At 38.5% G+C, this 15006-nt stretch overlaps 1 protein-coding gene across 2 annotated transcripts in view; it reads left to right on the forward strand.

The window, feature by feature from the left end:
* STK32B (serine/threonine kinase 32B) overlaps nt 1-15006 on the forward strand; it is a 163524-nt gene that overhangs the window by 82182 nt on the left and 66336 nt on the right. For both annotated transcript variants that reach the window (XM_053975150.1, XM_053975148.1), the window contains exon 4: nt 6960-7133. In XM_053975150.1, the coding sequence (XP_053831125.1) occupies nt 6960-7133 (174 nt within the window). The remainder of the gene's footprint in view (nt 1-6959; nt 7134-15006) is intronic.

Consider the following 15006-nt stretch of genomic DNA (forward strand, 5'->3'; position numbering starts at 1 on the left):
CTGGCCTTGAACTCTTTCTGGGTAGGGGCATCCACAACTTTTCTGGGAAATTTGTTTCAGGACCTCTTTACTTTACCTTCGCAGTAAAGAATTCCTTCCTAATATCTAATCTAAACTTGTCCTCAGTTTAAAGCCATTCCTTGTCTTGTCCCTACATGCTTTATTTCTTGTAGGCTCCCTTCAGGTATTGGAAGGCCCCGGTTAGGTCACCCCAAAGCCTTTTCTTTTCCAGGCTGAACAATCCCAATCCTCTCGGCATTTCCTTGCAGAAGAGGGGCTTTATCCCTCTGATCATCTTGGTGGCCTCCTCTGGACTTGCTCCAGCAGGTCCATGTCCTTCCTGTGCTGGAGGCCCCAGAGCTGGATGCAGCCCTGCAGGTGGGGTCTCAGCAGAGCAGAGCAGAGGGGCAGAACCCCCTCCCTGGCCCTGCTGCCCACACTGCTTTGGATGCAGCCCAGGACACATTTGGCTTTCGGGGCTGCAAGTGCACATTACTAGCTCATGTTCAGATGATGATCAGCTCTTTCCCAGATCAAAGAGGATTTGTGGTCTTCACAAACTCCTCGAGGGAGAAAATTTTCTTCTATGTGAGGATAAATGCTAAACTGTCTCTAATTAATAATCCTTGCCTGTATGGGAGCTAATGGTAAATATTTACTATGCTAATAAGTCTCTTACTATCTTTGTTGAAACAAATTCTAGTAATCTTTCAACTTTATTTCAGGCTATTTTTTATTTAGGCATTTTTCTTACGGGTTTTATTTGGTCACTTCTGTACTAAATAGAATTTGAGAAGGTATAAGCATGAAAAACCTAATTCCTTATAGAAGAAATTCCCTATTCTCAAAAGTTTTCTTAGAGAATATTGAAAAATATTTTCATATCTTTATAAAGAAATATAGGTAGAATAAAGGAAGCAATTGTCCTTTGTTTTTAATAACATTTGTAGAAATGACTCTTGTCTTTTTGAGTTTGGAAACAGGCATATTTCCTTTTCTTTCCAACAATGAACTTCTATTAAAGACTTTGCAAGCACAAATCTCAAATTCCAATAACTAATGTTTATCCATTTTCCAAAATAACAAAGAAATCTAAACAAATGTAAACAAAACAAACATTATGAAGGAACATTTCCAACATGCCTTCAAAATACTTGCATATTTGTTAATAAATCTTGAGGCTTTGTCTCTTGAGGCTTGTCCTTGGCTGGCAGAACACACAAACTTCAACAAAAACATTAATTTGGTTAGCTTGGACACTTCATGTTATGAAAAATGTAATTCAAAGGTAAGTATTTGCTATTTGCAGTCACAGTGGGTGTAACAGTTTTCAGCACACCTTCTCAGTATGGGGAAATTTGTAATGATGAAAGTTGCTATTTTTGGCACCTATATTATATCCTATATTTATACCACCTTATATTATGTCTATATTTTATTCCACTATACCCATACAAAAGAGCTCTGGACTGTTATTTTTCTTAGATGCACTGTCAGCATTTGGCTCAGTCGAGATACACAAGTCACACGACCACGCCATGGGCAGGCAGCAAGCGGTAATGAGCTAAACATGAAAAAACAAAACGCAAAATTTCTCTAACTGTTCTTTGGCAAATGTCAAGTTATTCAGGCCTTTAAGTGACCTGTTCTTTTTCAGTGCAGCAAATCTTGGTTAAACCTGTTGCTGCTTTACAGTGGGTGAGGAGTATTCTATAACATAGTTACACAAATTGGACTAGTAAGAAAAAAAAGCAAGGTAACCATAACAAGAAATGGCACCAAATCTACACTGGGAAAATCTACAGTTACTAGTGGGGGGTTTATGTCATTGAAAAAATTACCATGTCCCTTTAATGTTACCACAGGAAAACTGGAAAATGATTCTTCTTAAATTTTGTAGTTAGGAGACACCAAGGATCAATCATTTGTCATATGAACTGTGCATATCTTGCTTTAACTGATTACCTCAAGATTATGAAGTTAGGTTTAGTCTTAATGATGAAATTTTTCTAATCTGTTTCTAACCTTTCATTTAAATAATATGTAAAATATCCATCACTATGTCATTTTCCCCAGGTAGTTCATATGAAACAAGATATATGAATACTGGGTGCTTCAACTGGAAGGATTTCAATGAAAAATTACCCCAGTTAACTAAAAAGAAGGAGTTAAAGGGGGGGGGGGGAATGATCTTAATAATTCATCTGTAATTGCTTTTGTGAAGACAGAGTTACAAATAATAAATAAAAATATTATATAAATACAAAAATTAGATATTATTAAAACAAATTACAGATGTAAATGTGGAAACAGATATAACGTATTCTAAAAGTACTTTGTTTAAATGTGTTTCCATTAAGGACTATGTTCAATAACATTTTATCTTCCAGTCTGAAGATAATCAATTCAATTCCCTATTTGCTATGGGCTTTGTTATTTTATCTTAATTTGGAGAAAGATGATTATAATGCATTCAAACTTTTCTTTGGCCAAGTGAAAACAGAGGCTGGGTCTGTATTTAGAACAGTTTTCCTATAACTGGAGAATGACACTACTTAAGAAACAAACAAGAACTATTACTTCAAGTCATTTGCTCTTTCATTTCAAGGAGGATTGAAATGTTATTTTTAGGGTAACTAATAATGTATTATCGGTATTCAATATCAATTGATTAATATTCAACATAAGTTACAATGTGTCAATTAATTTCTCAGCTACCTGGTTAACATAAAAATCCCAAACAAAGGATTATTTCAAAAACCAATTAAACCTTTTCTATGTTATTTCCCTTTGAGCAGATAAAAAGCTTACAAAAATAAAATTACAGTGTTTGCTTGAAAACTAATCTCCACTGGTCTGACTTGCCAGCAGCCCCTCCCCAGCCAGCAGCAACTTTCTCAAAGATTCCTTTCTCCCATGGTCAATATTTGACTTGTCTATTTCAATTCTTAGACCAATATATCAAAAGCTCTTTTTTTCTTAAAACACTGCAATAGAAAAAAAGATAAAGGTAATATTTCATTTTTTATGTAAAGACAGAATACTGGATTTGTGTGAGGGAGAGAGGCATAGGACTAGATTGCTTGTGACCATGACAAACCAAACTTGTCTAAGCTGGTACACAAAGTTCTGTTAGTCCTTAAAGGAGGGTAGGAGGAAAACAATACCATTTGTTACCCAGCTGCACAGCAGGAACTGGAGAAACTCCTGCTCTGCATTCAGTAGCTTAGAAATTGGTAGCTGCAAGATCTGCTTAGTGGAATGCCTGTCCAATGTCAGCTCCAGAGACCTTCTCCTGTTTGCCATGCCCAAGCTGTCCTCTAGGTCAAAGACACATAGTTTCACTAGGATGAATTTCTTTCTCTGCAGAAAATGTCTTGGAGTGGTCTTAATCACACTGTGGTCTGATCCAGAGAGAGAACCAAACCCATGAAGGTTTGACCCAACTGGATCAACTGTGTGGGGAAGACACCATTACCCATGAGAATGGGTGTAAGAGTAGCATAATGAGGTGAGTCAGGTGTGATAGAATTTAGAGGGGGTGAAAAATCTCCAGATATACTGAACATGTCCATGCACATGTTCCTTCAAACTGTGCCTATACATCTTTTGTCTTAACTAAAGCAGTAGACACAACACTTCTGGCAGGGTTAGCAGAGTTACCAGAGACACATATCAGTACAAAAGAAAAGTAATAACTCTGAGTGCAAGAGCAGAATATCAGAGAGGATATAGGGAGCTTCACAACCACCATGTCTTGGTGTACATCATTCTACCTTCAACATCTAAATAAAACTGACTTGTGTTCACTCCACAGGTCATGAAAGATCACAGAATCATAGAATAAAAGGGTAGAAGCATCTCAAGGATCATCTGCTCCAACCTTTCTTAGGAAATCATGATCTAGTCAAGATGGCCCAGACAAATCTGAGAAGCGTCCTATGTGGGAAGGCTGCCTAGTGCAAACATTAGCCTTACTTCTGAATGTCTCCCAGTTTAGTTTTGGTGTTGTTGGGGGTATTTTTGGTTTTGTTGAGGGTTTTGTTTAGTTGAGTTTTGTGTTTGGGTTTGAAGTATTTCGTTCTAGAGGTACAGCCACTTCTGGAAGGCTGTAGTGTTCTGCCTTGTGGCACTGTCCTTAGGGATTGCAGTTCATGTGTTTACCTGAGAGGCAAGGCTTAGTAGCAGGAGATTGATTCACTAGCAGATCTGACAGCCCCTGGACAAAACCCATCTGTTGTCATCCCAGCCTGGATTCCCAGAGATGCTTTGAGAGTCCCAAGGCAGTGAATGGGTGCAGGTTGGTTGAACCCTGTAGGAAAGCTTTGTTTGATCTCTCTTTCAAATCATTAATAATTACAAATGCATAAGAGCTTGCCTGGCAGGTGACAAAGGACCACCATTCCCCACCCCCAAGCACAGAAAACCAGAGTTCATCAGGCTAAAAACATGTTTGGAGTGAAAATCATGTTCCACCAAGAGTTAGCATTTATCTGGATGTGAACAAGGTTGCACATTCCATGGATGGTTCTCATGGGTCTTTTGTTTAGACTGAACATTCGCCTTGAAGCATACTCATAATTAAAAAAAAGGGAATAAAAATTGGATTTAAAAGCAAGTTCACAGCAGTTACTCTTTACCCTGCTTTCACATTCTGCCCAAAAAAATAAATAAGGACATTTACATCTCAAAACTAGAGGTGCATTAGTACCATTTCTACTGACATGTCATCATATGACCTTAGACACCAAGAGTGCTCTTTAGTCCCAGACAAGACACAATATTTCGCTTACCATTTAAGTAGAGTTTTCAATCTGCAATTTTGTTTCAAAAATTATTTTAATAATATAAAAAAGAAAGAAATAAAATCTGCACCTTACTCAAGTGGTAACTGAAGGGAAAAATGAACACTTTTCAGAGGTTGGCGAGACACTGGAACAGGTTGCCCAGAGCAACTGTGGCTGCCCTGTCCTTGAAAGTGTTCAAGGCCAGGTTGGATGGGGTTTTGAGCAACCTGGTCTAATGTGTGCAAAGTGTCCCTACACATGGCAGGAGGGTTGGAAGTAGATGATTTTTAAGACCCCTTCCAACCAAAACCATTCTATGATGATGATTTTACCACCGTTCAATGCTGCAATTTCTTCACCGAAAATAACAGTGTCAAAAAAGAAAAAAAAATCTTAAATGTAACTACACATTTAAGCTTTGTTTCTGCAATTGCTCCAGGCTCAGTAATGCACAATACTTGGAGAAATTTGAATATATTTGAAGCCTTCTGTTTTGTTATCCTGTTTATATGTTTGTGTGTTACAAAATTCTACCTCTCTAGGGGTAAGCAGACACCATGTGCCACCTACTTTGCCATTTTGCTTCAGAGGTTTGACTTATTGAGAAGTAAGCTTAATGCAACTAAAATGACTTTCCCCTCCCAGCATTTGGCAGTCACACAGAAATGCAACAGAGGAGCAGAGTATGAGAGAAAGTCACTTCTCAGAACTGTGTTCAGAAAGAATAAGAAGCATTCAATTCAAAATGAACCATCTGTGACAACCCCTAAGCAGTGCCTCATTTTAGTAAGTGCAAGCCTGGGAATGAAAGTGAAACTGTACGTAACTGTCAATTAAAATAATCTAATATAGACTTTGTTGCCTCTGGGGAGAGGGTGTGCACAGATTTTCTGGAAGCCCTCTCTTTTTCATTTTCTTGGCATAAATTTTATAGCTCAGGAGAACAGAATTACATCTGTAGCCAACATATATTACACACCTTATGGGAGGAAAGGTGCTGGAAGAGGCATTATCATTGTGGATCACCTCTCAGTAGTCCATGTATATCTGGTATAAGATAATATAACTTCACATCAAAATTAATTCTAAAACAATTTCTAAGAAAAGAGTGATTTCACATCAGAAATAAAGTATTTACCATTCCCCATTTGGGAAAACTGTATCTTATACAATTGCATTTAGAAACAAAATCCAGAGAGTTTCTGTTGGTTCACTCAGACCACAAAAACCAGAGCAATGGCAGCATAGCCAAGGTAAGTAAAAACACATGGAAATTCCTGCTTGCACAAACACTATATATGTATATATATATATACTGTACATTGACTGGCTACACCTTTGGATTTACAGGATTTAAATCACATCAAAATTTGGTCCTCAGAGTGCTCAGCAGGCAGTTCTGGGAAAGGGTCCAGAAGAATTCAGTCAGTAACCATGAAAACTCTGTAATTTTATAAGGTATAGGTTGCTGACTGAAAAAAATATGTATTGTTGGGCAGTAAAATTGCAGTTTTAGTCCCTATTGAATTTGGACCTACGCTGCAAGCTGTAAAAAATACTCAGCTAATAGAACATTGTGTATATTTATTGAATCCTGAAAATACCCCTGAGACAGCAGCTCTCAATGCTGCCAGGATACTTTCCATAAGCACTGAACTAGAGTTATATGTGTGTAAATACCAAGTGTGCTTCAAGGCCTTCCATTTTATCGGTACTACTTTATAAGCTGTTTTGTCATCTGAATGAGTATATGGTTATTTAAGAATGTAAAATCTTAAAGGCATTTTAAATTCTGTTTTATCAACATTCAGGTGTTAGTACTATTATTATATTTTCCTTTTTTTCAATTACTAAACTGTTCTTATCTTAACCCACAAGTTTTTACTTTTTTCTGATTCTCCTCCCCAACGCACTGGGGGAAAGAGGAGTGAGAGAGCATCTGCATGGCACTTAGCTGTTGCTGGGGTTAAAGCATGACACTTAAACATTCAGAGTCCCACCACAATTGAAGTCTGTTTGCAGGACTGGACCTCAGCAGTGAGAATGCCTTCCTGTGCATGCCTTTTGAGCAAATCAGGGACTTACCAGGATCTCCTTAATGAGAGCCACCCCAAGGCATGGCTGTGACTGCATCATCTGCCCTGATATCTCAGCTGTACCTCTTTCTTCCAGGTATTCCTTTCAAGATGAAGAAGACATGTTCATGGTGGTTGATCTCTTACTTGGAGGTGACCTGCGTTACCATTTGCAGCAGAACGTGCACTTCAATGAAGGAACTGTTAAACTGTACATTTGTGAGCTGGCACTTTCCTTGGATTATTTGCAGAGATACCACATCATTCACAGGTGAGTGAATTTCATTTGAGGAGTGAGCTGCTTGCTTTTGGCAGGGCAGAGGAACTTTATAATATATCTGATTTTATAGTTCTGTTTATTCAAAACCCCTGTAAAATTCCCATTGCTATTCGAGGGTGGAATTTGGGTCGGAAAAGTTTTCTTTTTAAGTGCCTTCTTTCAGTCCACAGCCATTCAGTAGCGTTGTATCCTTCTCATACTGCCCTTTTCTCCTTCTGATTTCATACTATGTACATTTTTCACTATGGTCTTCAAACACTAAATACAACCCATAATAGCCTCTTGATTGTTTTTAATTTATTTTTAATTCTCCAGTGCCCCAATGTTGCTGAACACAAAAATGTTGTAATTCCATACCAGAGCTTCCCACAACAACATCAGGGAACATTTATGGAAATGTTGTAATCCAGTACAAGAACTTCCCACAACAAGGTCAGGGAACAGTTATAGAACCTAACGCTGAGAATAATTTGTTTACTGGCAGCATCTGCATGAAGGTCAGGAGAAAGAGAGGTGGGGAAGTAGGAATAATAGTGCAAATCAATTGGAACAATGATAGATGATGCATCCTTTTTGTACCTTTTATATTACAGCAATCTGCTAGGTTTTCTGCCATACAGAAGCAAAGATAGTATTCATTTTCAAAAATGTGTCAGGAATCAGGGTCTGTTTTCCTTAAACATTTTAGCATTTAACTGAAGCAGCAGGGATAACTTCTATTTTTATGTCAACACAGTAACTATGAAATTCTAAAATTATGGGCTTGAACTATCTTTTACTCTTTTTTTTAGGCTAAATTCATGGTTATCTTTTCTGATTTAGAGTGGTATGAATGCAAAAATACAGTTTTGTGTATGCAAAATCTGGATGTGACTTTCAGAGAACAAACTAAACTAAGCTGTGCCATTGATCTCCCAAAGTCCAGTACAAACAAATTCCTTCAAATATGTTAATGAGAGTTTGCACCTCATCCACTTGCCGGAGCTACCTCATGATTTTGCAATAAAGAGACAATAAAAAGTATTGTCTGACTTTCAGAGGAGGAATGGTCAGCATGAAATCTATCTGAGTAGAGATGCATTTCGTGTTACTGAAACTGTGCAAGACAAAATTCCAGTAAACATTGCAACATTTGCTTTGCTTGCAGTTAGAACTCCAAATATAATAAAACATGCAAATATTGCAAGAAAATTATTTAGTACGCTGTTACTATTTTAGTATATTTCCATGCATTTTGCTTAAATTTAATTTTTTCAGTGAGTATTTGAAAAATGGAGCTCAGAATTATACCTGACCTTTGTTTCTAATGCCTTAAGGAATGTTCTTGGTGGAAAACAAACTGATGAGATCTTTTATGCAAATAGGCTGACGAAATATTAATGAGATAATCCAGTTCGCAATCAAAACTTGTATTTTGCTAGAAGTCTGTAGCTTAAAAATGTATCACAGAAAAGTCTGAGAAAGGTGACAGATATCTTGAAAGAATTAAGGACTGGATTGAAGTCATTGTGGCTGTTTATGGCTTTTTGTGACAATGCCAGCCATGTCTATCAAACTGGGCTTGACACTCGGATCTCTTTTGTATTACTTAGTCAAATGAACACTTGACTTTTTTTTTTTTTTTTTTTTTGAGTCATAGTCATTCAACACTTGCTGATTTGCACTGAGGTGGGGGAAGGCATGGCCAACCAGAGCTGGTTTTTGGCTCCATTTGGGAACAAGTTCTGGGTGTGGATTTTACTTTAACTCTGCACCAAAAGTTTCGACAGAAAGAGATTGGAAAAAATAGTGCTTTCTCAGCCTGTGGTGAATGTCACTGACTGGTTAGCTAGGATTGTTGTCTAGGGATCTGGTTCAGGACTCTGCTGTGTTATGGAAGAGATGTTTATATTGAAGCTGGCAGTCCTGAGATCTGAGTGTGTCTGTCCCACTTCACTGCTCACTGCCCAAATGACACAACTGCGGCATGAGGAGTCTTTTGCCTCTCATCTTCTCACAAGTTACAGCAAAATCCCAAATGATCCACACACCCAAGAGCATGTTATTTAGCCAGGTGAGACCCAGAACATTCTGCCTTCTGTCTCACCAACACCTGGAACAGCAGTCTGTGGGATGGGTCTTCAGCTGCCTTAAATCTCTGTACCGTGTCTGGCATCAAGAGCACAGTGCTGACTTAATTTGTTGCAGGAGCAGAGCCAGCAGTGATGCACAGTAAGGACACATCTAGTCATTCCTTTATCATTGCAAACACGCCATCTCATTTGGAGATGAAATCAGTGATCTGCTAGGTGTTTATACCTTGTGGTAGCAGGCCTCAGCAATATCATTGTTACCAAGTGCTTCCAGTCAGCATTCACATGCTTACCTATAAAACTGTATTAGATCTTTCATTTTAAAATGAATGTGTTGGAAGCAAAGAGGAAAAAAAAATGTTAGTAAGTCAGAGAATCATTGAGAGAGCCTCTGAGAGACAACATCTCCTCAATGTTGTCCTGGCTACAAAGAAAGAATAGTCGAACGATTTATCAGACTGAGTATGGGTTTTCAAACTGCAGTATCATAAAGAACTGAACATATGGGGTGTGAATCAGGAGTTTCATTCCTCCTAATATACCGTTGTGTATGCAATGTGTTCAGGTTTCCATTACTATTGCATCCAGCAAGATGACAGAATGGGTTTTTCTAGGTTAACCTGTAGCCCAGGAGTTTGCTAGAAAAGGAGATGGTGCTGAAGGGACAGGAATTCCCAGGCACATATGAATGGATGCAGAAGTGCAGAGATCAGTACTCTGCCCATTCCACGTGGAGATGTCTTGCAATGCCTCTGTGTTTGTTGATGTAGTCAGTGGCATGTAATTGAATGTGGCAATCATTTCAGCAATAGGACTATTGTTACTGCAGGGACAAATTTAGCCATAAATAGAGTAAAACCCACTACTGTTCTGGTGTATTTATGAAACTTGCAATTTTTATTAATACATCCATGTGTATAAAATTCATATTTGTCATGCATAATTCTGTGATAGTGGGTTTATTTATTATGGTGCAATAATGAATGCTTCTCTGTGTCTTGCAGCTCTATTGTAAATGTTTGCATTTGCATGGATGTTCATCCAGAATTATAAAAACTTTAAAAAGAAAATATCTAAGTTTCAAGCAATTATTTGAAGGCTATTCTGAGTAAATCTTTCACTTATACAACAGCTAACTTAATATTGAGATTGCTAGTCACAAGTAAGAGTTACACCAAAACCCCTTATTTTCTCACAGGCTCGCTGTAATTATATTTTATCCACATTTCTCACATGAAAAAAATTATTCTTTTAAAGCTGGATGAGTGGCATTTCTTATAGACCCTTGGATCCCAGTACAAACAGAAAGGTTTCTTACAGTATACATAATCTCAAACATTCTCAAATTTTGGATCAAATCCGGAATTCTGCCTTTTCAAGATGGTATGACTAAACGCTTTGCTTCCAGAACTGGTTGTATAATGCCCGTGAATAATGTATTGGACAAAAGTTTTCTCATCAAAGGCTGAATAAACTTATTTCAGCCATGAGTAACTCAATCTCCTCCTTTCACAAATGTTACTGTTCATACATTTCAATAAAACCACCTGCCTCCTGACCAAAGTAGGCTGCCTGTTTCCATTCAGTGAGTTCTTCCGGCAGTAGCTCCAATGTTGTCCCTTCCAGGATGTTCTTGCAGCTACAGCCTGGGCTCAGAGCAGTGCTGGCCCTGCAATGCTCTGGCTGCTGCCCTGCTAACATGCTCATGCTGAAAAAAAAAAAAATCACATTTTCTCTTTCTAAGGGGCAAGTGGTAACTGCATTGCCCTCACAACTTTTCATCATATCTAGCTCCATTGGTTTTCATCTGTGTAGAGAGGAGGCTGGATGTGGCAGATGTCTGGAATGGAAATTGCAGTAACCTTCCAGCACAATTTTAGGATACTGGACTAGCTGTTTGATCAGTGTGCCCAGGACACTTTTATTTTAGTGGGGTTTATTTAATGCAAAACTGTTCGTGTGTGTATGTGTACATATATAAGTGTACATAAATTTTTTTTTTGAGCACAATATGACTGGAATCAGCCTGGCTTGGCAGGTCTGTGTTGTGTGATCACCAGTCTGTTTTCCATTCCTTCAAGTTCTGTTTCCAATGGAGAATAGCACCAGGAGTTATTCCAGCTCTGAGTAACTCAATAGCAGTGCAGGGTGGGCCAAAGCTAATGGAAAATGGTGGCAAATTGAGCATTGCATTTTCCTCTGCCAGATGTTCCACTGCAGGGTGAGGTTGTTTTGCTGCTACCAGCTAGACAAGAGTTACTCTGTGCTCAGAACTGGACCTGTTTGTTCATTATCATTGAGTCTGCCAAGTTGTTGGACAGTCTGGTGAAATAAGATACTACATCAAAATGATTAGACATGTTTTAAACTGGGCCTTCCCTGTCTCACTTGTGACAACATACAGCAAAAGAACAAACTCTACTTAAAAGGGTGCCCTTCATAATATTTTCCATTTAGTGTGTAAGCAGTAAATAGTTTTGAAAATTACTTGGAGATGGAAAATTTGCCCTAGATTTTCACAGGTGTCACAGGCAGGATAGTGCCTACATGAGATTTAGCTGGATATACTAAATGAAACACAGTTCTTTACAAATTTCTGCTCATACTAATAGTCTTTTACTTTCTGGCAAGTGTGTGTAGACGAAGAAAAAATGTAGTAGGGTCTGAAGCAGATGAACTAGGGAAAATATAACCATCATACAGCTACAGTTCATAAGCAGTATCAAAGATCATAGTAGATCAAGAGGCTCATCCACTGAATTTCCTTAGTTTGTGTTCCCATGTCTCTTCCATGGCATTGTATTATGTTCTTTAAACAAGTGCTAGCCCACATTATTCCGAGGAAAAATTACAGGAACTGAGCAATGAGCTACGTAAGAGAAGTAAATCAGAAAACATATCAAAACCAGTCAAAAAAGAAGCACCATGCAAACCATAAAGCTCTGAACACCTGCTGAATGCTTATGAGCCAGCAAAGATGAAAGAAGAAAGTGATTCATAAATTCTAGGCACAAAGGGTATTTAAATTTCAGTCATGCACTTAACAAAGAATTAGATACCACAAGACACAAATACACAGAGAACAAGCCTTTCAACTTCTGAACAGAGTTCTCTCTCTACAAGAACAAATTAATTTTACTTCTGTTTAGCTACAGAAAAAGTTATTTGATATACCAGATAAGATACTGCTAATAAATGAAGCTGGTATGGAAATATACTGAGAATTTATATACAGAGTATATAAACTACAAATAAAGTGAAACAGACTGTATTGGGAAAGAGACACAGGGAACACTCCAAGGTGCATGATGTCCCATCAGGTGCTCCAGTTCCTGCCACTGGCACAGATACAATCTTTTATTGTGGGCCTGATGTGCTCTCTCTTCCTCACTGAGGTGAAATACCAGAAGGTGCCCATCACACCCTCACTCCTTCAATTCCCAATGGCTGAGACAGCCTCACTGACGTCAGCAGGGAATTGCTTTTTCCTTACAGTTTTCAAGTGAGTAGATGAAGTCACCTCTTGTCCCTTTCTTTCATCTTCTCTCTCTTGTTATTGAAACATTGTAGGAATGAGCTTATATGAAATCTTTTGTTTAGCCAAGGAAAACTCATCTCAGAAGCCCTAGATAATTTAGAATTTACATGTCTGGTCAATAGTGGGAGATGGACCATGTGACCTGTAGACAGCTTGGCTGACCGTCTTGCATTAGGTAACAAAACTAGTGGCTAAAGATAACCTAAATCAAGGCCATCTTAAATGTGTGTTTGTGACATACACAGCACAATAGTTAATTTTCTTATTGATTCTGTCTAAAATCAGACATCCAGGCAAGGGTAGATATGATCTAGACATGTAGAAGTCCACAATGCCCTAGTGATGTCATTGTGATTTTAGAGATTTTTCATGGTTCTTCTGTTGGTTGCAGCTAAATGACAATGGAAGTGGGAGAGGATTCAGGGAAAACCTTTAAACCAGTGTAAAAAAACAAATATGATTTAGATAATATTGTTTGAAATTCTTTCTAGAAGAATTAATAAGTCCTTCTTCTAAATTTGTCATACACTCCTTTGTGTCTAGATCATATCTACACTTGTCTAGGTCTCTGTTTTTAGACAGAGAAGCAATCAATAAGAAAACCCAGCTATTGTGCTGTGTACACCACAGACACAAACTCTGGTTGCACTCCTGTGTAAAGTCAGCTGCCATCAACCTGTTCGTGTTCCTGCTTTTCCCTTCTTGGTTTTCTTCAATAATCCCTTTACATAACCTTTTAGGAAAAGCAGGTTTTAGGGGTCATGACATTGTATTCAAATGCTACATATCCCTCATCTCCATAATTTAGCATCCTATTGATGGGTAATAAAATTTAATGCTTTTCCCTTCCTTCCTTCCTTCCTTCCTTCCTTCCTTCCTTCCTTCCTTCCTTCCTTCCTTCCTTCCTTCCTTCCTTCCTTCCTTCCTTCCTTCCCTTCCTTCCTTCCTTCCTTCCTTCCTTCTTCCTTGCCTTCCTTCCTTCCCTTCCTTCCTTCCTTCCTTCCTTCCTTCCTTCCTTCCTTCCTTCCTTCCTTCCTTCCTTCCTTCCTTCCTTCCTTCCTTCCTTTCCTTCCTTCCTTCCTTTCCTTCCTTCCTTCCTTCCTTCCTTCCTTCCTTCCTTCCTTCCTTCCTTCCTTCCCTTCCTTCCTTCCTTCCTTCCTTCCTTCCTTCCTTCCTTCCCTTCCTTCCTTCCTTCCTTCCTTCCTTCCTTCCTTCCTTCCTTCCTTCCTTCCTTCCTTCCTTCCTTCCTTCCTTCCTTCCTTCCTTCCTTCCTTCCTTCCCTTCCTTCCTTCCTTCCTTCCTTCCTTCCTTCCTTCCTTCCTTCCTTCCTTCCTTCCTTCCTTCCATTCCTTCCTTCCTTCCTTCCTTCCTTCCTTCCTTCCTTCCTTCCTTCCTTCCTTCCTTCCTTCCTTCCTTCTTCCTTCCTTCCTTCCCCCACATCTCAGTATTGAAATTTTCAATCATGAATCATTTTTAGACATTCAGACACTGAAGCAGAAGATGCTGAAAAACTAAAGCAGAGCTTTATATTCAAGGTTATCTCAGGTCTCCACCCACAAAGCTGATCTGATTAATGCCAGTTTTCTGCTTTAGCATTTTGCTAGTTTCTTTGTGACCAGTTATAAGAGATACCTTTATTTTACAGAAATCCATTTAAAAATTGTTGGTGTTGCTTTAAAGCATCAAGTGATTTTAGTATGGGGTGTCTGCTCCCAGCTGATTTATGCCAGCAAAGACCATATTAATAGCATGTTGGTACTGTTATGCTAAATATAATAACCAAGAGTATTAATAACTACATGCAAATAATTTTTACTAAGTAGTTAAAATGATTACACACTCTTTCTACAGAGGCATAACAGTATCCCCTGTCTCATATGGCACTGCCCTGACTTACCCTGGTTTTTGGCCTTCCACCTCCTGCCCCAACCCCTCCATGCATCTGAAAGTGGATGAAAGGCTGATCCAGAGAGATCAGATGAGCAATGATGTGAAGTCCCAACTAGCAGAGAAGAGAACAAGACCTAACCATATGCAATACAACATTAATCCCTTTTTCTCCAAAGCTTTAATGTTAGTGTTATAAGTATTCTGATACCTTTGTATCTTGGGACCATTTTCACACCACTGTGACTCTGAGCAGACATATTCTCTCCACTGAAATGGCAGATTTGCAGGGCAGTGTGCTTGAATCTTTTTTGTTTGCAGTCAGTGAAGAAATTTTAAATCTTTGATTAAAGTGTGTAGATGGAAA

The sequence above is a fragment of the Vidua macroura genome, chromosome 4 (assembly GCF_024509145.1).
Source record: "Vidua macroura isolate BioBank_ID:100142 chromosome 4, ASM2450914v1, whole genome shotgun sequence".
NCBI classification, from domain to species: domain Eukaryota; kingdom Metazoa; phylum Chordata; class Aves; order Passeriformes; family Viduidae; genus Vidua; species Vidua macroura.